This window comes from Lontra canadensis, unplaced genomic scaffold, assembly GCF_010015895.1.
Source record: "Lontra canadensis isolate GAN:19392208 unplaced genomic scaffold, GSC_riverotter_1.0 scaffold50, whole genome shotgun sequence".
NCBI lineage: Eukaryota > Metazoa > Chordata > Mammalia > Carnivora > Mustelidae > Lontra > Lontra canadensis.
In genome coordinates this window covers 10,088,668-10,115,795 of record NW_022631044.1, presented here as the reverse complement: position 1 = coordinate 10,115,795, position 27,128 = coordinate 10,088,668, and the positions used below count along the sequence as shown (strand labels likewise).

The 27,128-nt window shown below is 40.8% G+C and overlaps 1 protein-coding gene across 4 annotated transcripts; it reads right to left on the bottom strand.

Annotated features, from left to right (window-relative positions):
• On the bottom strand, nt 1-26,692 carry FAM161A (FAM161 centrosomal protein A). Of its 4 annotated transcripts, XM_032873831.1 has the most exons (7): nt 26,185-26,692; nt 14,101-14,339; nt 10,607-11,776; nt 10,113-10,280; nt 8,232-8,331; nt 1,090-1,244; nt 1-567 (listed from the first exon to the last, which is right to left on the bottom strand). In XM_032873831.1, the coding sequence occupies exons 1-7, from the start codon at nt 26,377-26,379 to the stop codon at nt 429-431; spliced, it is 2,166 nt and encodes a 721-aa protein (XP_032729722.1). In that variant the 5' UTR covers nt 26,380-26,692; the 3' UTR covers nt 1-428. The 4 variants fall into 4 exon arrangements, 3 of the variants coding, with proteins under 3 accessions (XP_032729722.1, XP_032729723.1, XP_032729724.1); XM_032873832.1 differs by lacking the exon at nt 10,113-10,280; XR_004384582.1 differs by lacking the exons at nt 1-567; nt 1,090-1,244 and adding an exon at nt 9,194-9,313.
• Between the last annotated feature and the right edge of the window lie 436 nt (nt 26,693-27,128).

The following is a 27,128-nucleotide window of genomic DNA, read 5'->3' as shown; positions in this document are numbered from 1 at the left end:
TATAATTTGAAGATTTATTGATTCAGACTTTCCAGAAAAATTTTTTTGAATCACCAAAAGCCAATACTTCTGCTCTCAATGCCATGCCATTGTTTCCACACCAAATACAGAAGTAACATATACTTTTCTAACCAATCAGTTTGTGACAACTATGATTCTCAAATGCTCTTCTAAAGAATACAAGTAAGATCAAAGTTGCGAACCATCAGGAGTGATTAAAAAACTTGACTAGGCAGAGCCTTACCCTAACTGACCTGAACAACTGTTTGGCTGGACTTGGCCTTTTCAGGTTACAGATGACTTTGCTCAAGAGCCCTGTACCTGTTGGAGGGCTCTCATAGATGTTCTTCACACTACAAGCATGGATGGTTAGGCCCACGGCCGCCATCAACAGTGCAGGCACAGATGGGAGAGCCGCAGGGACTGTGTTACTCCTTAATAGATTTCTCTTCTTCGCTCTCTTCATCAGCTTCCTCTTTTTCCTTGTAAGAATCCTGGCTGTTCGTATCCATAAAATGATTTTCCTCCCCACTCTCTCTTTCTTCTCTTTTTTCTTCTTCCTCAAAGCTGGAGGAAGAAATTTATCAATCTTTCAAAGGAAAAATGATTTGGTTTAAAGGTCAACAAACCCTTTGCAATGTATGCTATCATGCAGTCTTCCTTCCTCAAGTGTATGAGCTCCAATTTATCAAGAAAACTCTATAAGTTCCCAATTGGGAATATCATTCAATCCTTCCTACAGTCACCCAAATAGGTACTACTACCTATTACAATAAGTTCCCAATTGGGAACTTATCTATTTCCAACCTTGAGTGACTCTTTAAACTTCATTTGAAAACATCTTAGTATTTCATCATTTATGTCAGTCAGAAAGTTAAATTACTCTCCTTTAAAAACAAGGTACTTTATCACCATGTCATTTTGTCATTTTGAATGTGCCAAGTTTTAAAATATCAATGTTTTACAAACAGTTCACATGTATTTTGTTAGGTTAAAAGATATTCTAAAAATATAGGACAGAATTTTATGCTTTCTGGCAGGTAAGAATTTTTTCAAAGGTAAACCATTTAGACATCTTATATATGTTACCTTTCTTTATCTTCGGCGAAACTCTTCATCTCTTGATTGCTGAAGTACTCAATGATTTTTCCACTTTGGCCTTTCTTTGAAACAAACTCATCAGACAGTCCTAGTGCTTTTAGGGTGTTAGAATAATGCTTTTCTGCTGCCATTCTTGCATTTTTCTATAGGAAAGACAAACCTTTTTAGAGGAGAACAGAAGACTAAATTTCCATTAAAAACGTAGGGGTTAAAAGCTCCAGTGAAAATTAGACCCAATAATCGCAGGTGGCTGACAGTACACAGACCTTCTGACCAGCAATCCCACTCCCAGGCCTATTCCCAGAGAAGCTCCCACATATGTGCTCCAGAAGACCTGTACCAAAATACACAGGACAACTACTGTTTGGAACAACCCCAAACATCTCTCAACAAAAGGATGGATAAATCGTGGTCTATTCATACAAGAGTAAAATAAAGCAATGACAATGAATGAACTCTAGTTGTACATGACCATATGGACAGATCTCATGAACACACTACTAAGGAAAAGAAGCAAAACACAAGAGAATACGTATAGTATGTATGATTCATTTACATAAAGTTCCCAAATGGGCGAAACTAAACTATACTGTGTGGGAAAAGATACACAGGATGGTAAAACTGCAAAACACAAGCAACAATAGTAACAAAAACAAGGAAGTGTTAATCTCAAAAATTAGAATGGTTGCTACTTCTGGGAGAGTAGGAGTGGGTTTCGATTTGGAATGGGCGCAAAGGGTTTCTGGGGTGCTGGCAATGTTCTGTTTATTAACCTAGGTAGTAGCCACATGAGTTTTGGTCTATAGTTATTCTTTGCACTCTACCTGTTTTATATACTTTTTAAAAAATACACCTTTATGACTATTGACGACTATCTGGAAACACCAGGAAGAAAATAAGTTTGTGATAGTTGTCAGAGGGTTCTTTTAGTTTATGTACCTACTGTAATTTTTATTCTTTACATGCTATATCTCTAATCCCTCAAAGATGATAAATTCATCACTGTTATCTTTAATCAGGAGGAATCAAGAGATACAGCAAAAAGAACAAGAACTTAGCACTGGGTTCAAATCTCCAGAATGTTGTTTCCTGGCTTTGGCACCTGTGAAATTGTGATGAGCCTCTCACACCTGAAGCAAGACAGGAAGGAGTTAGCACAGTTCCTGAGACCACGGGCTTCCCACAGTCACAGGACTGGGGTTCACACTAGTGTCTCAGCTTTGGTCACCTTTTACCTCCTATGAGTATAGGGCCAAGAATTGCCATCTTGTCCTCCAACTGAAGGAAGGTAACTAGGAATGGGCTACTTCCAGTGCACCAATGGCACCCAATATTGGAGAGGGTGTGGGAAAGCACCCAGTCTCACCCCCAAATTTAACAAATAAGGAAACTGAAACACTCCCTCCACTCCCACTAAGGTTAAGCAGTTTGCTTAAGGTCACAAGGATAGTGAGTGGTAGAACCAAGTCTCTTGACCATTTCCTGGGTCTTTTCCATGGCACCATCCTGCTTTCTCTAAGTAGTAGTGCTCATCCCGGAGTGTGAAGGTAACTGAAACCTGACTTCAGCAAAGCAGGTGTCAGATATTTATTTGGCTAACCTAGGGACTCCAGCGTCATGAGGGGCCATGGCATTTGGTGTTCCACGGGAGAAACCAAAATAACAGATTGATTACAATGGATAAACTGTTACCGGTGATTTCCTGATGCTCTGGAAAACTAAAAACACACTCAAACTGTTGCTAAAATGCACCCACTATGAATAACAACGATTTTCAGAAAAGTTAATAAAAATGCAGCCAGGGGGCACCTGGGTGGCTCAGTCAGTCAGTTAAGCTCAGGTCATGATCGCAGGGTCCTGGGATCAAGTGGGACATCAGGCTCCCTGCTCAGAGGGGAATCTGCTTCTCCCTCTTCCTCTCTCCCTCCCCTCCTGCTCTTGTTCTCTCTCGCTCTCAAATAAATAAAATCTTTTTTAAAAAATATTTTATTTATTTATTTGACAGACAGAGATCACAAGTAGGCAGAGAGGAAGGCAGCAGGGGTGGGGGTGGGTGGGGGATGCAGGCTCCCCGCTGAGGAGAGAGCCCTCCATGAGGCTCCATCCCAGGACCCTGAGATCATGACCTGAGCTGAAGGCAGAGGCTTAACCCATTGAGCCACCCAGGCGCCCCTAAATAAATAAAATCTTTAAAAAAATGCATCCAGAGGCTATGAACACCAATATACAAGCTTTGAGAAACTGAAAGTCATGGCAAAGTGAGAAAATAAGAACTGCTCCAAAGACAGTAAAGCAGAATAAAGAAAACCCAGACCTAACTCTAAATGCATTAGGAACAGTATATTCTGATATAAGCAAATTAAATATAAAAGAGATTAAAATGATACCCAAGTCAGTGCTCATAAGTCTTCATTTGAACTTGATTTAGAATTTAGAATTTACTCAATTAATAAACCCTGTGATTTCCAAGAAATAGGACAACATGGTTTGTTCTGTCCCAGATCATAGCCTTACTCTGCGAGAGAACAACTCAACAGCAGCAACATCACAATTAACACTAATAAATGGATAATGCACAAAGTTGTGAGTGAATTTATCAAATAACAGCTGTTAATTAGCAGCAGTAGTCACAGCAAAACAGACTGCAAGAAAAAGCTGCACTAATTTGTGTTAACAAAACCAAAGCAATGGTGAGTCACTGCCAGTCACTCTATATACAGAATTAATTACTTTTACATATTTTCTATGAAGGAGAATAGTATATAATTACTCTTAATTGAAATAAACATTTCCTCCTTGCATTTCACCATGCAAATAATTGCACAGACTATGAGATAAAAGGAACAATTAAAATAACTGTATGATTATTTGATTTTACTATCAAAGATTGCGAAAAGAATTAGTGTTGCTTCTTCAGGAAACCAAAATAACATGCAATGATGAAAGTTTGTCTACAATCAGTGCCCTCATTTGAAGGGGAAAAATACTTTTCATAACCGTAAGTTTCATTTGTAGTAACTCTTTTACTTATTTAATTACTGGATACTTCTTGGGGCACCTGGGTGGCTCAGTGGGTTAAGCCTCTGCCTTCAGCTCCGGTCGTGATCTCAGGGTCCTGGGATTGAGCCCCAATACAGGCTCTCTGCTCAGCGGGGAGCCTGCTTCCACCCGCCCCCAACCTCTCTGCCTGACTCTCTGCCTACTTGTGATCTCTCCCTGTCAAATAAATAAATTAATTAAATTAAATAAAAAATCTTTAATTACTGAATACTTCTTTTGTAACAAGTCCTTATGGGAGGTAGGGGGATATATATGGAGAGAGAAGTATTTTTGGACAAAGGGACCAGTATATGTGAGGGCCAGAAGTGGCAGAAGTAGAATGAGCTGTGATACTGATCTATGTTTTCAACATTTAAAATTCTCTATGGGTTTAATTTCACACACGCTACATATTCGGCCTCACTTTCTCTGGTGCTTAGAAGAGGCAGGATTCATAGCATGGCACAACTGCTCACTCCTGCTGAGACTCATCACTAAGAGGCGGGTGCTGTCATCCCCCCTCCCCGCCTCCCCCACACCCCCCAACCCCCACTCCACTTCCCACCACTAATCCCAGAAAAAAAGCAAGAGGTCACAGTCTGGCTAATTTGATCCTGACAGTTCAGTTCTGGTTCAATAAATGTTTATTAACATCTCCTCTGTGCCAGACGTTATCCTGGGTGCTAGGTGCTGGGAATACAAAGATTTGAACACAACTTTTGAAAGGAACTAGTTAGAAGGGAAGAGAGATCCTGAAACAGGTAATTCCCACACAGCGCGGCAGGAGTGAAGACAGAAGTATGCAAAGGGTAATGAAAAACACAGGAAAAGGCACCCGATCAGACCTGGGAAACAATGCAAGAAGTGATTTTATATGAGGACTTGAAAGATCAGGAGGAAAAACAGGAAGAGGCTCTAAGAGTGTTCAGAAACAGCATGAATAAAGATTTCAAGTTTGAAACTAGTGGTTTGGTATGGTCTGAAAGTAAAGGGTGTCCTTGGTGAGGGGGCAGGGGCAGTGCTGTGGCTGATGAATTTGGTTTAGAATTTAGAATCTACTCAATTAAAGGTTAACAGGGATCAGAGTGTAGAGGGGTCTACTCACTAAGCTGAGACTCGTGGAGGTATCTTCTGGGAGAAGGCAGGACAGCTTAGTCTTAACTGTTTGGAAGCAGACGGACTGGGGTCCAATCCTAGTTCCATTGCTGACTACCTATAGACCTAATTAGTTACTTACCTCCTTTGAACTTCAGTTTTTTCCTCTGTAATACACAGATACCCACTTGGTAGTATTGTTTGAAGAAGTCAGTGACAAGACCTCTTGATCCCATTCATTGAAAATGAGAATGAGTACAATCAATGAAAATGCACGACTGTCACCATTACCAAAAGTTATTTACTACCTACCCAGGGTTAACATTTTGGCAAGGGAACGGGAATGGTAAAGTGAAAATATAATGGGTGGCTTTGCAAAGAGCAAGACTGGAAAACCAGTCAAACGATTACAATAACTCAGAGAGGAGATAATAGAGGCTTCACATGGCATTTCACCTTCAGGAATGGAGAAAGGCAGATCCAAAAATTATTTAGGAAGAAAACTTGTCAGGTCTCTCAGTGGCAATTGAAAGAGGGAGGAAAAGTGGTTCCCAGCCACCAAAATTGTGGCCCAACAAAAACAGGAAATCAAAGAGGAAGATCTAGTTTGAGGCAAGATAAATGTAGATGTCTGTGGGAAATCTGTGTAAATATAACCACCAGACAGACAGAAAGACATAAAACCTGCAGCTGGGAGCTGGAAAGAACTATTTTGAGCTTAAAGTCAATCACTTTCCACTAGGTAATACAGAATTTTTCTGTATTTTTCCCTCTAAAGTTGAAACTGAGATATTAAAAAAAGAAACCCACCCTTAAAATGAAAAGTGTTACATAAAATTATGTCCAAATCTGTAGGTAAAGGGTTCCCAAAACTTTGAGAGACTGAATATGTAAATTCACCTGAATATGTAAAGCCACGTCCCTGTCCTTGGTGCATTGAGAAGGATGGTCCTGCCATGTTGGCAGGAAGCTCCAAATGCAACAGCTTGAAAATCACAACACAGCACCTGTAACCTCCAGTGATCCTGTCTATTGTTAAGCTATGTCACCCATAAGAAGACCTACCTTCTGAGTACAAAGAAGAAGATGATGCAAAATGGACAGATATCTCTTAGAGGAAGACTGTAAAACCAACTATACATTTAGTAAAATCAGGACTCACTGTCCATAGGACCAAATTATTTTCCCAATGAAAAGGAAGTCCTTTCAGTAATTGTAGATAAGAATGAAAATTAGAGGCTCACTTAAAAAAAAAACGACCAGCAAAATGAAAAGGCAACCTACTGAATGGAGAAAATATCTGCAAATGATATATCTGAAAAGTGGGTTAATATCCAAAATATATAAAAAAGTCATAAAAGTCAATAGCAAAAAATGAAATAATCCAATTTAAAATGGGCAAAGGATCTGAATAGACATGTTTCCAAAGAAGATACTCAAATGGCCAACAGGTACCTAAAAGGCCAAAAGGTGCTCAATGTCACTGATCGTCAGGGAAATGCAAATCAAAACCACAATGAGGTATCACCTCACACCTGTTAGAATGGCTAGTATCAAAAAGATAAGAGATAACAAATGCTATGCTCGGAGGATGTGGAGAAAAGGGAGCCCTTGTGCACTGTTGGTAGGGATGTAAAACAGAACGGCCACTATGGAAAACAGTACAGAGGTTCCTCAAAAAGTTAAAAACATAAATATGATACAATCCAGTGATATCCAACTTCTGGGTAATTAACTGAAGGAAACAAAATCACTATGTTGAAGAGATATCTGCACCCCACATTCACGGAAGCATTAATTACAATAGCCAAGACAGGGAAACAACATAAGTATCCATCAAAGGATGAATGGGTAAAGAAAATGTGGTGTACATGCAAGGAATACTATTTGGCCATTAAAAAGGAAGTCCTGCGGGCGCCTGGGTGGCTCAGTGGGTTAAGCCGCTGCCTTCGGCTCAGGTCATGATCTCAGGGTCCTGGGATCAAGTCCCGCGTCGGGCTCTCTGCTCAGTGGGGAGCCTGCTTCCCTCTCTCTCTCTCTCTCTGCCTGCCTCTCTGCCTACTTGTGATCTCTCTCTGTCAAATAAATAAATAAAATCTTTAAAAAAAAAAAAAAAAAAGGAAGTCCTGCCATATGCAATGATATGGATAGACTTTGAGGACTTTATGCTAAGTGAAATAAGTCAGACAGAGGAAGACAAGGGCTACAGATCTCACTTATATGTGGAATCTAAAAACAAAAACAAACTCATAGAAAAACAGATCAGATTTGTGGTTACCAGGGGAATTGGATAAAGGCAGTCAAAGGTATAAGCCTCTAATTATAAGATAAATAAGTACTGGGAATGTAATGTACAACATGATGACTGTAGTTAATACCACTGTATGGCGTATCTGAAAGCTGCTAAGAGAGTAAATCCCAAAAGTTCAGATTTTAGTAAATCCTAAAATTTCGGTATTATACGAGGTGTGGGTTTTTAACTAAACTTATGGTAGTAATCGTTTTGCCATATATGTATGTCAAGTCACATGCTGTACATCTTAACTGTACATGGTGCTCTAGGTCAGTTATATCTCAATGAAACTGAAAAAAAAACTGGCAGAAAGAAATCTGATTCCATTAGCATTTTGTTTCATTTTTTAATTCTTCAAGGACTTCCAAATCATATAGTGAAGACTCACCTTAATATATGACTAAGTTAGTACTAAAAAAAAAGAAAAGACCAGCCATGAAAAACAGGTTGTGAAACTATTATTTTGACTATGACTGCATCAGCAGCACATTTTGTATCAAGCTGACATGCGTCCTTGACTAGCTTTGATGTTCAGATTTAAGCACAAACTTACTTGACTGATTTGATGAACCTGTCACAGAAACAATAATATGTCTCAATAAATTATATAACATGTAAGAAAAATGGACTGTAAGTTAGGAGCTAGAGATGTTTAAAAAAAAAAAAAGGTTGACTAAAGCTCTTAAATTCCAACAAACACAACCTGAGCAACTCTTTCAAATAGTAGCGGCCTGTGTTTTAATTTTTCTTCTCTTTCTTCTAGTTCTCGTTGGTATTCTCTCATCCTTTCCTTTTCACTCTTTCTAAAATCAAATAAAAGGAATGGAATTTTAAAAGAAATAACAGCTTACAGATAGAACATTTAGCTTAGATGACAAATCAGAAATTAAATTACAAGCATGGCTTACAGTTTACCACAATTCCTTTCCTAGACTGGTAAATTTTTATGGAATGCAGAATAAAAACCCTAGGTTGTGAGAGCACACATTTTACATCCTGGGAACAGTCTGGATACTCTGATTTTCTGAAATTTTCAAAATATAATATATTAAATTGGCTTGAAGAAATGAATAAATGCCCTCTTAACTCAATTTTAAATGCAGAAAATCAAGAAAATTTAGTCTAAAGATCTCCTATAGGTTGGTGGCAAAGTTAATTAAATTCGAGCAGGTCAGGGGAAAATAGAGAATAAGGGAATAGGACATGGACAGGAAAAGGAACCAAAATACATAAATTCACATTAAATGTACTTACTATTTGCACAAGATCCTATAGTGAATAAAATATGCTTTTTCCTCTATGTAAAACATACTAACTCTACTAAGATAATAAGATTTCATGGATTAGAGAAGATAATTATACTACAGAATGATAATTATGCTTAATTATACACAAAATTGGTATTATGAAAAATCCAGTTTACTTTCTTAGAATGAAGAGTATATTTCTAAAAAATTTTTGCTCAAGTTCATCAAATTTCTCCATCATGAATTACACTGATATACATTATAAGGAATATAAACATAATATATATTATAAAGGAATATAATTATTATTATAAACAATATGTATTTTAAAAGGAATAACTCATAATTAAAAGCAAATATAGATTTGGGATTTGGATGGTACTTATAAATCAGATTAAAAGTAAATCATATTACTTACCCAGCTTTGGGGGGAGATATTTTCCTACTTAAACATGAACATTTTTACAGAAAAATGTTCCTCTGGAACACTGGTTTTCAAACTTTGTACAGCAGAATTCCAGTGCTCTGTGAAAGGGTTCTGCAAATATTTTTATTTATTTATATTTGTTTATATTAGAACTACAATGAAATTCAACACACATGCTGAACACATACACGTGTTAACTGACACATCACATAACTGATGTTAATTGACATCAACGTGTTCATTTGTGATATCAGATTTCATGCAGACTTCAGAACAAAGCTCTCTTACAGATCAATTTATTGAAGAATATTCTGAGATTACACGGCAAACTATTAAAAAAGAGCTTTATCTGACATCGGGCTCCCTGCTCAGTGGGAAGTCTCCTTCTCCCTCTCTCCCCCTGCTTGTCTCTCTGTCAAATAAATAAATAAAATCTTAAAAAAAAAAAAAGAAAAAACTCAAAAGAAAAAGATTTTTTCTCAATATTGTACTGGGCTATCAAAAATAGTGTAAAGAAGGGCCCCTGGCTGGCTCAATCGGTGGAGCATAGAACTCTTAGTCTCAGGTCGGGTCATATTGAGGTCCCACACTGGGCACAGAGCCTACTTAAAAAAAAAAAAAATAGTATAAAGTAAAAGAAAAGATTAGATACTGACATACGGTTACAACTATTAACTATGGCCATGATATAAAATGTTTCAGTTCATCAACATGGCATTATAGTCCTCACCATGAGGTGAGGTGAGTGAGTGAGTGTGAATGTGTATGTGTCTGTGCGTTGAGTGTAACTGAGAGCAACTCGAATCCAGAAACTAAAATACTAATTAATCTGTTCATATATTGTATCCACTGATTAAGAAAGAAAGTTTGAAAACCAATGATCTGGAGGTTCAGGATTCTTTTATGATACCTGAGAGATTTGACTCTGGATTTAGACATTTGAGCTAAACTTTGATGTGAGTCATAAGCCTTAGCCCGGATTGTCAGGAGTTTCTGCAATTCTTTCATTCTTTGCTTCTGCTTAGTTAGGATCCGATTTCTCTCTTCTTCCAACATTTTCTTTTCCTCAAGTGATCTCCTGAGGGCAACAAACTAAGGCTTAATTCACTTTAAGCCAATGAGAATGTGATTTAGCAAAGATTTAACATGGGAAAATTTAAACACTGAAAAAAGGCTCTGACTTGTGCAACTGGAAAGCAACAGGCTGACTATCTTTTCTATCTCTGGAGATTCATAAAATGGAAAAGATACTCATTTCTTAGAAGGACACTCTCTGGCAAAATGCTCTGCCTTATATAGTAAAATATATTACCAAATCTCTTTCTTGTCATTTTCCAAATGACCAACACAAAAATCAATAGAGCTACAAACACCATTTTAGCAGCCATGAGTCTAGTCATTTACCTTGTGGCTTGCTCTCTTCCTCTGGAAGACACTGTGGGCACTGGAGGGTTGCAGTTACAAGGCACAGGTTTTGCACTTGCACTTCTTACTGTCAGTCTGTGCCTTGGAGAGAGATTAGGCCGTGTTTCTTTTAAATGTTCTTCATCTGCTGCAATATCTGCCAGAGTTTTCTCTCTTTTAGTGGATGCGTTAGAGGCCGCATGAAGACCAGACGGTTTACGGCCAACGGTTAGGAGTTTTGAACACTTCTGCTCTGAGAGGTGTTTCCGGTATCTCTCAGGAAGGTCTTCAAAATCGGCAGTCTGGCATCTCAACTCGTGTTTACACTTCAACTTTTCAACCTGTTCAGGACACTTGAGCTTCCTTGGAGCACAGCTTCTGCGACCTGACCTACAAGGCAGAGGAGATGAATACTGCAAAAGCTCTTGGGCCCTCAGCTGCATCACAATCTCTCTATAGAGCTCTTCTTCTTTTAATTTTTCATTGGAGGTTGAGCCATAAGTAGATCGAGGTATAGGTCTGGCCTTAAATTGATTTGTTTTTTTTTTAGACTTGCATAAGTCTCTCAGCTGCTTTTCCCGGATTGCTTGCTTCTGTTCCTCCCTTGCAATAAACTTAAATGGTTTTTGTGAGGCCAAAAGAGCTTCTTTGGTTTTTTCCTTCAAACGCCTCCTGCGTTCTTCATTTTGCTTGACTATGTCATGATAAAGGGGGAGAAAGACGAATGCAGGAACTGGATTGGCTCGGAATTTTTTCTTACACTCTGATTCTTCTTCTTGTTCTCTGAGCACTTGGTGTGCCATTTCAATATCTGATTTAGATTTCATGTTCTCTTCTTTTTTCCTCTGTTCCCTAATCATCATTTGAAAAGGCTCAGGTACTGTAATCCTTGGCACCCATTCTCTTGGTTTCTTCTTTGTTTTTTCAACTGCAGGGAAATCAGCATCTTTATACCGAATATAATCTTCAACAGAAAAATTTGTCCACATGTTGTTAATGAGTTCTTTAGCATAGCTCATCATCCTCTTTTTCTCAGGATACTCTTTTTCTGAGTTCGGCAACTCATCTTCAGAGGAAGACATAGTCAAGGAGGAAGGCTGCCCTAAATCAGGCTCTGAAAATGATGTCATTAATGAGACAGTATGATAGGAGTTCTTTTCTGAATCAGACCTGTATGAAAAGAATACTAAAGTTACACTCTCAGTTGCATGTGACCAGATATAAAAATTAAGACTAAAAGATCAAGGTATACTCAGAAGATAGGTGCTGAATAGATAGGCCTTGTAATTATCACTTTTATTTAGAATAGAGCTAAGAGATGCCTATAAATTATCTAATTCAATTCTCTCATTTTCAGGGGAACCTGAGGCAGCAGAGGCTCCTTGTGGCTAACCTCTATTAAATTCTCCACATGTTTTCCAGAGTCACCATCTTAAACCATACATCAGGTCACTCCCCTTCTTGAAACTTTTCTATGATGTGCCATTGTAACAAAGTCTAGATTATAAAGTCCTTCAAGACTAGCCTCTCTCTGGGGCACCTTGGTGGCTCAGTTGCTTAAACGTCTATCTTTGGCTCAGGTCAGGATCCCAGGGTCCTGAGATCAAGCCCTGTATCGGGCTCCCTCCTCAGTGGGGAGTCTTCTTCTCCTTCTCCCTCTGCTACTCCCCCACTTGCGGACTCCCTCTCTCAAATAAATACATAAAATCTTAAAAAAAATGGGGTGCCTGGGTGGCTCAGATGGTTAAGCATCTGCCTGCAGCTCAGGTCAGGATCCAGAGTCCTGAGATCAAGCCCTGCATCAGGTTCTCTGCTTGGTGGGGAGTCTGCTTCTCCCTCTCCCTCTGCTCCTCCCCCACTTGTGCTTTTTCTCTCTCTCATTTTCTCTCTCTCTCTTAGATAAATAAAGTCTTAAAAAAAGAAAAGACTAGTCCCCTTTTACCTTTCCTGTTTCACCTCTTGCCTCTCTCTACCTTCAGTTACCAATCTTGAGTCATATCCAACCATATGAAGTTCCTCGTACACACCATGAAGTCTCATACTGCCGTGCCACCGCACACATGGTTTCTGTGGCCTAGAAGCCCACTCCTTACTTCCTGCATCTGCTACAGCTACTCCTCTTTTAATACAGAACTTGGATATGACAGTTCCATAGAAAATTCCTGCTTGTATCCCTCTACCAACACCATGACATGATCAGTTGCTTCTTCTTCTGTCTCCATAACACTGTCACATCAGGTTGTATCACAATTTTTGGTTCTCAGTTAGTTTTTGAGCTCCTTAAGGGCAACTTGATTTTTGACTCCTCAGTGTCCACGCAACTTCTGGCACACAGGAGATGCATAATTAGCATTGACCAACTGGATGAGTTAAGAGACCTGCCTCAAGTTTCGAAAACAAGAGAGTTCATAGGAGAAATGGGTCCAGAAATTACAGACTATTTTGAAAACCTGAATCAGATTTATGTCTTAGTCCTGAACTGTTTGTGTGTGTGTGTGTGTGTGTAATTTATTTTTTTACTTAATTATTTTTTTAAGTAACAGAAGCAGGGAAGTTTATCAAAATGAAAAGTACAGGGCGCCTGGGTGGCTCAATGGGTTAAGCCTCTGCCTTTGGCTCAGGTCATGATCTCAGGGTCCTGGGATTGAGGCCCGCATCGGGCTCTCTGCTCAGCAGGGAGCCTACTTCCCCCTCTCCCTCTGTCCCTCTACCTGCCTCTCTCTGTCTACTTGTGATCTTTCTCTCTCTGTCAAATAATTAAGTAAAATTTAAAAAAACAAAACAAAACAAAACAAAAAAACGAAAAGTACACTCTTGAGATATAAGAGTGGGAGCACTCAAGAGAGAGAGCTGTTTCTATACTTTATATGTTTAATGACTTGTGTTTTTTGTGTTGTTTTCTTATAAGCAGGCTCCATGTGGAGCCCAAAGGCATGGAGTTCCAACATGGGGCTTGAACTCACAACCCTGAGATCAAGACCTGAGCTGAAATCAAGGGTAGGATGCTTAACCTACTGCGCCACCCAAGTGTTGCTAAGCTCATGTTAATCCACATAATATAAAGGACTTTTAAAATTAAATTTTAATATTTATCATTTAAAAATGGCCCAGACTAGGGGCGCCTGGCTGGCTCAGCTGGTAGAGCATGCGACTCTTGATGTCGGGTTGTAAGTTTAAGTCCCACATTAGGTGTAGAGAATACTTAAAAATCTTTTAAAAAAATAACAATAAATAAAAATTAAAATGGCCAAGACTAAATATTTTGATACGTATCTATAGTTCTTTGAGTGGCAGGTCAGCGAAAAAAGACTAAATGACTCTCAAAACAAGAAGCCATTGGTGGATAAGCCATTACATGTTTTGAATACAGTCCAACCTCTGTATATCATTAAAAGTACAAAGGAAGAGTTGAGAGAAAACATTCTGAATAATTTGGTTCTGCACTTTTAAGTATACATTTTACAGCCCACAAATAATGTTATATACAAACTTACGTGGAAGAGACACTAGAAGCTTCTTCCCTGATGATCACTGGCTGAATTTCTTTTAAATTTAATTTATTCTGGTACATCTTCTCTAACTTTGCCATAGTTTCCAAGTGGGCAGCTTTCAGCTCTTCTAGCTTCCTAAAATACTCTTCATTCGAGTGGTATATATCAGAAAAGTCCACAAAGTCCTCCTTGCTTATATGTGTTTGTTCATCCACCTCAGAAATGTTGGTGTTAAAATCAGCCTGGTAGGAAATAAAAAACCCGTTATATGGTGTTTAGAACTGAAAGATGAATTAAATTGACACCGATTCCCAATGTTGCTTCTTAAAGCGTACACTTAATTAGGTCATACGTTACTTGTAGGCTACATACACATAATGGATTATAAGTTACTTGTGGACTATCCCCTAATGATATTTTATTAAGAATGAGAGATGGGACACCTGGGTAGCTCAGTCAGTTGAGTGTCTGACTCTTGATTTTCAGTTCCAGTCATGATCTTGAGGTTGTGGGATCGGCCCTGAGTCAGGCTCCCTGCTCAGCAAGGAGTCTGCTAGAGACTCTCTCTCCCTCTGCCCCTCCCCCCTTTCTCTATAATAAATGAATAAATATTAAACAAAAAAATGAGAGAGAGAGAGAGAGACAGGCAGACAGACACCAAACTGCCAGAAAATAAATGCTATTTAATTCATTTTATAAAGGATGGTTAAATTCCCAGTTCATACACCATAACAGGATAGACCCAAACCACCCTTTATAAAGAACCTCCTTCTGAGTTGTAAGTTTTAACTGAGGTGAAGAAAAACAGTTCTTCCTGCTGCAAACTGGCCAAACACAGCCCAATACCCACTCCTAACTGGGGTCCTGAAGTGTGGGCCCCAAAGGTGTGCCACTGGAGAAAAGACATGGAAAGAGAGAAGTCGGGGAAATGAGAGAATGGGGACAGGGGAATAGGGGGAACAAATTTCTGACTGGGTCACCAAGGGGCCAGGGAGAAGGCCTCCTTGATGCCTCAGGAGGGAATAGGAGGGTGTGGGAGAGGGTAGGAGAAAAGCCACTTTTTTTTTTTTAAGATTTTTTTTTTATTTATTTGACAGACAGATCACAAGTAGGCAGAGAGGCAGGCAGAGAGAGACAGGAGGAGGCAGGCTCCCTGCTGAGCAGAGAGCCCGATGCGGGACTCGATCCCAGGACCCTGAGATCATGACCTGAGCCGAAGGCAGAGGGTTTAACCACTGAGCCACCCAGGCGCCCCAGAAAAGTCACTTCTGTGGCAACAAGAGCCAATAGCTCCCATGGGTGACAGAAACTTTGAGGGTGACAAGAGAACAAGAGTAGTACAGTACAGAGACTGCACACAGTACAGCTATGTTATAAACAGGCCATGCCTAAAAGGATCTATCTTCTTCCCTCACTCCTTCCACATACCTTTCAAAATTCTTTTTTTTTTTATTTAATATTTTACTTATTCATTAGAGAGAGAGTGAGAGAGAACAGAGGGAGAGGCAGAGGCAGAAGGAGAAGCAGACTCCCTGGTAAGCTGGGAGCCCGATGTGGGGCTCAATCCCAGGACCTGCAGATCACAACCTAAGCCAAAGGCAGACACTTAACCATGTGAGCCACCCATGTGCCCTCCTTTCAAAGTTCTTTAACTGAAACAACTAAGGAGATAAAATCCCATTTTCTCCATAAGTAAAAAAAATCTTAATAGTTTCTCAGTTGAGAAACAGTTTAAATTATTTATGATGGGGTGCATAAAAGGCTGCTGATCATGGTTTTAAATTTAACCTACTGCCTGAAATAGACTCAAAATGAGAAAAGCTTATTTGCCATAGAAAATTATAAATATATAACAATCTGATAACACTCTAGAAAATAAAATTGAGAAGCTTCTCTTAATAGGAAAACTCAGAATATCATCTGTATACAAATACTTACAGGTGTGGTGTTTTTGTTTTTTAACAGACTAAAAAGAGTATACAAGAGGAAAGTGTTGTAACTTAAAGAAAGCAAATGAAGGAAAACAAGTTTTCCTCAAAAGAACTCGTATGCAGAAATTTATTACCAACAAATTTGTGACTCAGAGAATTGCTTTATATATGTCCTATAACTCAAATAAAAAATTTTTCTGATTCTTCTGTTGTTTCTGTATGTGTTCCTCACCATTACTTTCTTTGCTGTGGGTATAAGAACTTTGTTAACTTCCTCATCCATTAAATATTTAGAGACATCCAGCATTCAGCTGGCTCCTGAAAGATACAAATCAGATAAAAACTCTACTTTCCAGAAGCTTCCAGCTAATTTAGCAGAGGACACGTAAATAAATCAATAGTAGACTTTGAATAAGACAGAACTCCTGACTCCTGACCACAAGCTGCTCCCGGCTAAACAGGGAGATAGATGAGTGACCATGTATGTCATGATATAAGACACCATGAGAACTCAGAAAGAATGGCTAATTCTAACCAGGGAGAAAGAGGAGGCAGAATTTAGAGAGATGAGCCAGACTGGAGACATAAGGATGGGTGAGGAGTGTGCCAAATCAAGGAAGTGGTGAAAAACAAAGAAATCTGAGGCACAGTGCTAGAACATTCATCATGTTACCTCATGACAATGCAACTAGTAGGTAGTGCGATCTCAAGGAAACTGAGGCTCAGAAGAGTTAGGTGACCTGTCTGCAGTCACACAGCTTATAAGTAGCAGAGCTAGTATTCAATCCCAAATCTGTTAGGCTCCAAAAGCATACCACGCTCCTCTCAAGGGCAGAAGGGTTTTTTTTGCCTCAACAGAACAGGCATTATGTGCTCAGAGAGAGGTAGTCTGAGTGGCGGTGGGGTACAGGGTATATGGAACCCAGAAGAGGGTGGGAAACAAGGTGAAAAAGGTAAGTCAAGAGCCCTAACCAAGAGCTCAGGCCATAGCCAACAGGAACATTGAAGGATGTGAGCAGAGGAGTGATATGGTAATGCTCAGAAAGAATCTTCTTGTAGCAATTAGGAGAGAGGGAAGAAAGGTAAGTTTGGCAGTAGTTAATGGTCTGAGTTAGACAGGTCTGAGTTAGATATCCTATGGGCAAAATGAAGGGAGCAGTGCCAGGAACAAAAGAAAGGAGGCTGCCTTGGGAGACTAAGGAGGCTGAAGTTTCAACTTGATAATGGCCTGGGCTGTGGGCAAGAGAGTAAAAAGATTTCTGTTCGGAGTGCTGTCTGTCTAGGTAGATGGTGCTGCCATGCATCAATATAGGGAATACAGCGGAAAAGTGTATAAAAGCGGAAAGGAAACTAATCTCTTAGGACACACTGAGTTTGAAGGGATAGTAGGGGCAGCTAGAGGTCCAGGAAATGGGGAGGGGAGGGGGAGAATGTATGTGGAGAGCTAGTAATAAGGCTGGGCTGGAGAGGGAGATATGGCAGGTACCAGTGCACACAGAAGTGACAGGTACAGCTTTGGATGTGGATAAGGTTGACTAGGGAGAATGGAGTAATGAGAGACAAAAACCTGAAGATGGAAACGCTTGCAAATACCAACATTTAAATAAGCAGGGAGAGGAGGACTGATATGAAGGAAAAAGTGGTCATGAGAGATACAAAGACCAAGTGATAAGGATATTCAAACAAAGAGCTTTAGTTTGATTTGAGTTTGGAAGATAAAGGAAGGCTTCCTGGAGGTGATATTTGAGATGAGTCAAAAAGTGGAAGAATCTGGGGGTTCAGAGAGAACGAAGGGGGCAAAAGGAAAAGGGTACTCCAGATAAACTTCCAGATGAAGCTGAATGACATTAGTAAAAGCAGCAGGGGTGGACAATATGGTGGGGAGGAAAGTGCACAAAGTTGCAGGATAAGAGGAGAGTAAAATGCATAAAGCAATTTGGGGGAGGGAGCAGGAAGTGGTTCCCATTTCTCATCTAACTTCTGGCTCCCAACCACTCACTGGTTAACTGGTTTTACCTTCCTTATAACCTTATAACCCTTCAATAAGAAACACCCATATGGAAGCTAAGTAACTTTTCAGTTTGGAGCGCTGTCATGGCTTGGGAGAAAGATTACAGGCATGGTGTTAGAATTTTCATTTAAGCCTAAGTTCTGCACTTCGTAGCCATGTGACATGGGCACTTACCTTGTGAACATTAATTTTATGACACATAAAGTAGGTGTGCCAGGTGTTAAACTGTTGTCTCTTGGCTTCAATGCCACCCTTCTAGCCCCTGTTATGCGATGCTGGGGATGGGTTTCTGCAGTGTTTCTGCTTGGCCAGCTGTTCCCCGCTGGACTCTGCTAAAAATAACACTAGAGGGAAACTGCATGGCTGGAGAGGAAGGGACTTTTATACCTTCCTGTTAGTTCTCTGTCTGCTTGAGCCTCCCCAGCAGCGGTTCTTCCTTTGGGCAGCAGCAGTAGTTCATTTTAGTAGCAGTAGTTGATTTCAGTTTGCAGTTTTTCCAATGCTCACAGAATCAGGAAAATCACCTCAGGACTTGCACTTGCTGTTCCCTTTCCCTGGGATGCTCTTCCTCCAGATATTTGCATGGCCCACTTGTTCAGTCCTTCAGATCTTAATGAAATGTCATCTCAACAAGGTCTTCACTAACTACCCTATTTGAAATTACAACCTCTTCCCCATTCATTGTCAGCCTCCCTTTTCTGCTTAATTTTTTTCATAAATACTCACCACCAACTGACATTCTACATGACTTTGTGTATTGTGTGTCTGTCCCTACCAAAAAGGAAGCATCACAAAGACAAGGATTTGTCTGCTTTGTTTATGGCTGTGTTCCCAGTGCCTAGAAAGTTCTTGGCCAGTGGCAGATACTCAGGAAATATTTGTTGGATGAATGAATGTAAGCTAAAAATTATTAAGTTTCCACATGCAGAAGAAGAAAAGTATTCCCTCCCAGAGGACTGAATCTTTTGAAGAAATACTGGTTGCCCTAAATAGCTATATTCTACTCAATATTAAGGAAAGTGCTTATTTTCCAAAAACTACAATAAAAACCAAGAGGATATTCCAAAGAACTGTTTTTGGCAAAAGCATCCGTGCACTCTTCATTCATTCTTCTACAACATCCCTTAAAAGGAGGCCTTATAACAGTCATTTTCACAAAAAGGATAAAATGTATTTGGGCCTGAAAAACTGTTTGAAAAATTATAGAAGGATGCATAGCTTCTGATGAGAGGCACAGGTCTCACAAACTTTACTTAGGTGCTGACTTTTGCACAGTATCCATTCCATTTCAGCTTAATACTTCTAATTTTTCAGATAAACTGACCTCACAGTGTTTTATCTTAAACAGGTGAATGGTTAATAAGCAACTTCTAATTCTAATTTCTTTTTTTTTTTTTTTAAGATTTTATTTATCTATTTGACAGGCAGAGATCCCAAGGAGGCAGAGAGGCAGGCAGAGAGAGAGGAGGAAGCAGGCTCCCCACCAAGAAGAGCCCGACGCGGGGCTCGATCCCAGAACCCTGGGATTATGACCTGAGCCAAAGGCAGAGGCTTTAACCCACTGAGCCACCCAGGCGCCCCTCCAATTCTAATTTCATCTTTTATTATCTCCACACAGAAAAAAATATTCAGTAAATCCAAATAACATAGGCTGAGGACATTATTTTCCAAAAACCTAAAATAATACCCTTTCCCTTTAATTAATTCTTCAGCTATCTATGGAATGTTGTGCATGTACCCACCGGATTAGAGGATAATCTTCCCTAATTGGCTTGACCCATTTAGATAATGACTCCTTCTAGCACATGTTGCTTCATCAGTAACAAGCACTCATAATTATTTGTGTTCTAGCCTATGTAGTATCATCCACAGTTCTGGAATTTTTATTTAAAAACTTCTTTGCGGGGCACTGGGGTGACTTAGTTGGTTAAGTGTCTGCCTTCAGCTCAGGTCATGATCCCGTGGTCCTCGGATTGAGACCTGCTTCCACTTCCTTGCTCAACAGGGAGCCTGCTTTTTCCTGTCCCTCTGCCTGTTGTTCCCCCTGCTTCTGTGCTTGCTCACTGTCTCTCTCTGTCAAATAAATAAAATCTTAAAAACCAAAAAAACTTCTTTGCATTGAAAAGATTTCTAAGGAATAAGGTAGATTTATATATACTAACATGGATAAAACCCCAATAAATGTAAGAGAAAACACCAGCTGCAGAAAAATATGTATATATAAAATGTGACCGGGATGCCTGGGTGGCTCAGTCGGTTGAGACACTGCCTTTGGCTCAGGTCATGATCCCAGGGTCCTGGGATTGAGTCCTGCATCAGGCTCCTTGCTCACCGGGGAGCCTGCTTCTCTCTCTCTGCCTCTGCCTGCCACTCTGCCTGCTTGTGCGCACATGCTCTCTCTCTCTCTCTCTCTGACAAATAAATAAATAAACAAAATCTTTATAAACAAACAAATAAATAAATAAAATGTGACCATACATTAAAATACTATGTACACAGGAAACAGAAAAATGCCCAGAAGACTATATATTGGCAAAAGAGTGGCTACCGATGTGGGGGAGGCAGATTTTCTTTCTGGGGTGAGAAGTGGTAAAAGGGCCTGTGGCTTATTTGAAGCATTTGAAATTTTTTAAGATTTTATTTTTAAGTAATTTTAAGTAATCTCTATACCCCAAATGGGCTCAAACTCACAATCCTGAGATCAAGAGTCACATGCTCTACTGACTGAGCCAGCCAGGCGCCCTTGCAACATTTGATATTTATTTATTTATTTATTTATTTATTTAAAAGATTTTATTTATTCATTCGACAGAGAGAGATCACATTTGATATTTATTTATTTATTTATTTAAAAGATTTTATTTATTCATTCGACAGAGAGAGATCACAAGTAGGCAGAGAGGCAGGCAGAGAGAGAGAAGAGGAAGCAGGCTCCCCACCAAGGAGAGAGCCCAATGCGGGGCTCGATCCCAAGACCCTGGGATCATGACTTGAGCTGAAGGCAGAGGCTTTAACCCTCTGAGCCACCCAGGCGCCCCAACATTTGATATTTAAAAGGAAAATATGTTCATATATTATTTCCACAATTAAAATATAACTTAAAAATAAAAAGGGGTGGCTGGGAGCTCAGCTGGTTAAGCATCTGACTCTTGGTCTCAGCTCAGGTCTTGATCTCGGGGTCATGAGTTCAAGCCCATTTTGGGTGTGAAGCCTACTTAAAATTAAATAAATTAAATTTAAAAATAAAATAAAATAAAAAGAATATTTTGTGAATATTGATACTAAATTAAAAACTGAACAATTTCTGGGGTGCCTTGGTGGCTCAGTCGATGGAGTGTCTAACTGCTGATTTTGGCTCAGGTCCTGATTCAGGCTTGTGAGATCGAGCACTGCGTCAGACTCCCAGCTCAGTGCAAAGCTGGCTTCAGAGTCTTTCTCTCCCTCTGCCCCTCTCTCCACTCACTCTCTCTCTCTCTTTCAAATAAATACATAAATTTAAAAAAAGAGGGGGGAATACCTGCTATCCCCCAAAACCGAACAATTTCTTCCTTTTTTTTTTTTTTTAAGATTTTATTATTTGAGAGAACGAGCACAAGCTGGCAGAGGGGCAGAGGGAAAGGGAGAAAAAGACTCCCCACTGAACAGGAAACTCAAAGCCGGGCTTGATCCCAGAATCCTGGGATCATGACCTGAGCTGAAGGCAGGTGCTTAACCAACCAAACCACTCAAGTGCCCCCAAACTGAACAATTTCTAATGGATACTTGGTCTGCCTAGCACTTCCCCCATTCCTTCTGGAAGGTGACTCGGTGGCTCTCACTTTCCTCTGCTCTTCTACCTGCTCCCACACCCACCCCCAATTACCATGAGAACTCTTTCATTTCTTTAAGAAAATAGAAACCATCAGAGGGAAGTTCACTCATATTCCCATCTACAGAACTGCCTACTTTTGCACCCTTTCTCTCCTTCTCTCCTGTTTCAGAGATGAAATATTCCTTTTCTTAACAGCATTTAACTCTTCATCACTAAAACCAATGAATGGGAAACTTTCCCACTCTTACCACTGTAGCTGTTTCTTAATCTCTTCTGTTCCCTTTTTCTTTACTTTTCTTTTTTAAGAAAATAAATCTTTTTAAGATTTATTCATTTGAGAGAGAGAAACTGTGAGTGTGGGGGGTGGGGAGCGGGGAGCAGGGTGAGGAGAGAATCTCAAGCAGATTCCCTGCTGAATGCGGAGCTGGACGGGGGTAAGGCGACTTGATCTCACAACGCTGAGATCACGACCTGACCTGAGCTGAAACCGAGTCTGACACTCTACTGACTGAGCCACTCAGGGACCTTTTTTTTTTTTTTTAAGATTTTTTTTTTTTTTTTTTTTTTTACTTATTTGACAGAGAGAGACACAGCAAGAGAGGGAACACAAGCAGCAGGAGGGGGAGAGGGAGAAGCAGGCTTCCTGCTGAGCAAGGAGCCCGAAGTGGGGCTCGATCCCAGGATCCTGGGATCATGACCTAAGCCGAAGGCAGACACTTAACGACTGAGCCCCCAGGCGCCCCCTTTTTAAAAATACATATATTTTTAAGTAGGTTCCACACCCAACATGGTGCCTGAACTCAGGACCCTGAGATAAAGAGTCCCATGCTCCGCCTACAGAGCCAGCCAGATACCCCTTCAAGGCTAGGTTCTTCAGAGTTCTATGGTAGACCCTTTCTCTTCTTTCTCTAAATTATGTCCCTAAATGACTTCGTTCATTCCCATTGTCTTAAAAAGGCTGGAAACTCCCAGACAGAAGTCTACTGTCCAGACCCCATAGGACTATGGTTTCATAGGCCCAACTGCTTTCTACATATTCCTACTTGGTAGTTTCACAGGCATCTCAAATGTATCATGTTCAAAACTGAAATCCTGGGGGCACCTAGGTGGCTCAGTGGATTAAGCCTCTGCCTTCAGCTCAGGTCATGATCTCAGGGTCCTGGGATCAAGCCGCGCAACAGCTTCTTTGCTCAGCAGGGAGCCTGCTTCTCTCTCTCTCTCTGCCTACTTGTGATCTCTGTCAAATAAATAAATAAAATCTTAAAAAAACAAACAAACAAACAAAACCTCAGACCCCGAATCCTACCCAGCTTGTAAACCTATTCCTCCCCTAGTTATCCCCAATTCAGTAAATGGCATTACTTTTCATACAGCTGGTCAAACCAGAAGCCTGGGAGTGAATATTCTTCATTTCTTCTTCTTCCTTGGCTTTCGCATCCAATCTAACAGTAAATCTTATCCATTCTAAAGAAATCTGTCCACTTCTTGCCACCTCTCCTGGACTAGGACCAAGCTATCACCACTGGCCCCTGAGTCACTGCAACAGCCTCCTAACCAATTTCCTTACTTCTGTTTGTCAAAGCCTCCAATCATTCTCCAGAGAGCCATCAATCATCTTTTAAAAATGTAAACAGAAACATGTCTGATCTCTGAAAAGTCTTCAAGGACCTCCTGCTGTACCTGTACCAAAAATAAACATAAACTCTTTATCTTGGTCCAAAAGGCCCTGAATGTTCAGGCCCAGCTCACCTCTCCAACCTCATCTTCTTCCCTTCCTCCTCTCTTTTCAGACCCTCAATCACACAAAACTCTTTCTCTTCCTATCTTAGGGCCTCTGCATATGCCGTTCCCTCTGCTTAGAATACTTTTTGTACCCCTAGTCTTCAAATGGTTGCTCTTTCTCATCTACCAGACATCGTCTTCAAATTTAATTTATTTAAGTAGGTTCCTAGCTACTTTTTTTAATCACAGAAGTCTGTTCATTTCTTTCCCAGCATTTCTCATCTTATAATCATCTATTATATATCTAATATATATGTTTATATATAATTATATATAATATATAATATATATTGGATATATTAGATATATATCTAATATATTATATTATAGTCACTATTCATTTTGTATTATCTAACTTCCCCACCAGACTGGAAGCTTTGTGACAATGTGCTCTATGCCTGCTTCACTCACAACTGAATGAAGTAATCAGCTCTTAATAACTGCTGGATATTTGTTGAAAAAGGTCACTTCATTAGGAAAGTCGTGAAACTTTAACAGTGAATTAAAGAATACTGCTTTACCCAGGTCATCATCAACCACATAACAAGGCCTATGGAGTGCTATCTTCAACTGAGGCTAGATTCAAGGAACATGCCTCAGAACCCAATATGGGCTCAGAGTCCTGCAAGGGGTGTGTGGGGGAGGGTGAGGGAGGGTGGTTTTGGCAAAGCAAAGGATTGAAAGGAACCTACTGTGACAACTGGTTCTCTAATCAGTCTTTTTTAAAAATTAGGCTCCATGACCAGCATGGAGCCCGGCATGGAGCCCAGTGTGGAGCCAGCACAGGGCCTGAACTCACAACCTTGAGATCAAGGCCTGAGCGGAAATCAGGAGTCAGACACTTAACCAACTGAGCCACTCAGGCACCCCTCTAATCAGTCTTGTGTGGCGCACATAGTATCTGAGCTTCCTACTTTGCAGAACACAAGCTTGGCTCCTGAACTCATTCCTGCCTTTTCAGGGCTTCTTCCTCCAACCGGTACCCTCTATCGGGTCTACGCACAGCTTATCCAGGTTTGCTTTTGGATCCTCCAAGTGTGGTAGTCTTAGAACAGTGTCAAACCCATAAGACTTAGCTCCCTTTTCTGTTTGCTTGGTAGGATCCTGTCCCTTTAAAATTAGCTTATTAGATAAACTAATCCCTCCTAAGGTACTAAATTTCTAATACAAATTTGCAGTTTCTCAGGGCACTCTGGAAGTATGCCTGCCACTACAGAAATGACGCACTCCTCTAGCACAGCAAAGCCAGATTTAATCTTCGGGTGAGCTGTTCAAATCACTGGCAGTTATTATTGTTACGAATTTATATAAACTGCTCTTTAGCTATGACACAAATCTACTCATTTGGTTCTCCTAATATCCCAGTGAGACAAGAGAGACATTTATTACAGTTCTTTCACATTTAAGGAAACTGAGATTGAAGAAAGTTACATCTTAGTAGCACCTAGCAAATGGCAGAGAACGGATCCTACCCAGGATTCCCAATCCTCTTCTTCCATTCAAATTTTTTTCCTCTATCACTTTGCCTCCTTTGTTGGGTACTGAGATTTGTGCTGTGGGAAGCTTTATCATGAATGAAACTGTTCTCAGGACTCTCACCCTGGTTCATGTTCAGGGTCTCAATCTGCCTTACTCTGGAGGACCTCAGGGAGTTTGTCTCTTGGTGAAGTTGTGACCATAAAAGGGTTGCCACAGACTTTCTCATTAACAGTTTTAGTGTAAACAGGTTAGAATTCCAAAATATCCAGTGATTTTATTAGCCATAGGCCATAATAGTTTTGTATCTGAGAAGCTTTGGACAAATGGTATTAAGAATCTTAACTGGGGGTAAGGAGATTTATACCTGCACACTGCTAGTTTAAAATTCAATGTTCCCATCTTTTTAAATGAATAGAGTAGATGGCAGACTCAGCCCTCTACTTGATGGGCAGGTGTTCACGACATATTTGACACTGAAAATTGATCAGTGAAAAGGCTTTCTTACCCTGAAGAGTCGTTTAGGAAACTGGAACCTCAGTAATTTACTTCTCTGGATGCCTAACTTTAATCTGTGTATCTAACTGCCCACTGAACTCTTAAATGATTTTAAACACCACCCCTCATGACAATGTATTAAAATGCACTAATAACCAAGACCTTAAAGTGACAATAAAACACACCCGACAGCACATCTGATTCACCTGAGTTTTATGGGTTATCCACTACGGGGTACATCAGTTTTTCCCAAGTTGAAAAGAAAAAAGCAACAGCTACTTCCAACAGATGCTGAAGCAAAAGGAGTAAACTTCTGTACCTTATACTCTCTAGAAATGCTCCCCAAGAAATTTTTACAATCTCTTTGTTGAAAATTAAAATTTTCCAACGCCTGCGTTTTGAGTTATCTTCCACTGGGGCAGAGAGAAACCTGGTGGGCCAGGTTTACTGGGTAGGGCGGAGATGGACAGGGCCGCCCATTTCCCAGCCGGTCCCTCAGCGAAGCGGGGACGCAGACCAGCCCTCAGCCCGCGCCCTGCGGACAACCAGCCCCAGCCTCCGTCCCGCCCCTGCATTACCCCCGCCAGCGCCGGCAGCACCGCCTTCTCCTCTTCGTCGCCTTCTTCCTCCTCTAAGGCCGCCGCCGCCGCCGCCGCCAGGGCCTCCGAAGGGTCTTCGCGTTCATTCTGGGCGACCTGCGCTCCGATGCTGGGATTTTCCGGAGTTTGGAGACTGGAGGCCTCCAGCTTCGCCGCTCCGTGCGAGGCGGCCATCAAGGCGCCGCCGAGGCCTGAGCGCCCGCGCTGGCCCGGGGCGGGGAAGCTGGAGCCGACTCAGGCCTGCCAGCGGCTCCTGGATTGGGGCGGGCGGTTACTAGGGACACAGTAACTAGGGACGCTACAGGGGCCGCGAGGGGCCAAAAGTCACTCAAACTCCCTTTGGCTGCAGGAAACCCGAGATGGGCGCTTCCTGAACAGTGGGAGTGAGTCTTGAATCTTCGCTGGTTTAGAGGATTGGCGGGCAGAACAGCACATCTCTTCGCCAGCTTCGCGCCTCACCGCCTAAACGCACACTTCTCATTTTATCAGTTAAACAACTTGCTTTGTAGACACACACACAAAAAAAGCGCATTTTCATTCATTGAAATGACGTTTGTTGAAGCCGGCGGCGGCAGAGAAAAGCAGGGGATGTTATTGTGTGGAGATCTCAGACCAGTGGCGTGGTTTTCATGTTACCTAACATGGCTCCCGGGGGAGCCGGAGAACGGAAAGGAGTGAGGTACATTCTACTTTGATTGACTTGAGAGCTCGCAGGAATCAACCAATCCGAAGGAGTTGCTAGTTATCGCACCCGGGTTTTTTCTTTGTTTGACCAGTAAAAGCCCAGAGTTGGGTGGAGCCGGGCCCACCCACCAGTGACACTGTAGTGTATGAACCGGGTTGTTTGTGATTGGGTCCATCAACTTTATAGTGATGGGATTGAGGGTGCAAGCGCCCGACAGTAACCACAGACACACCCCATC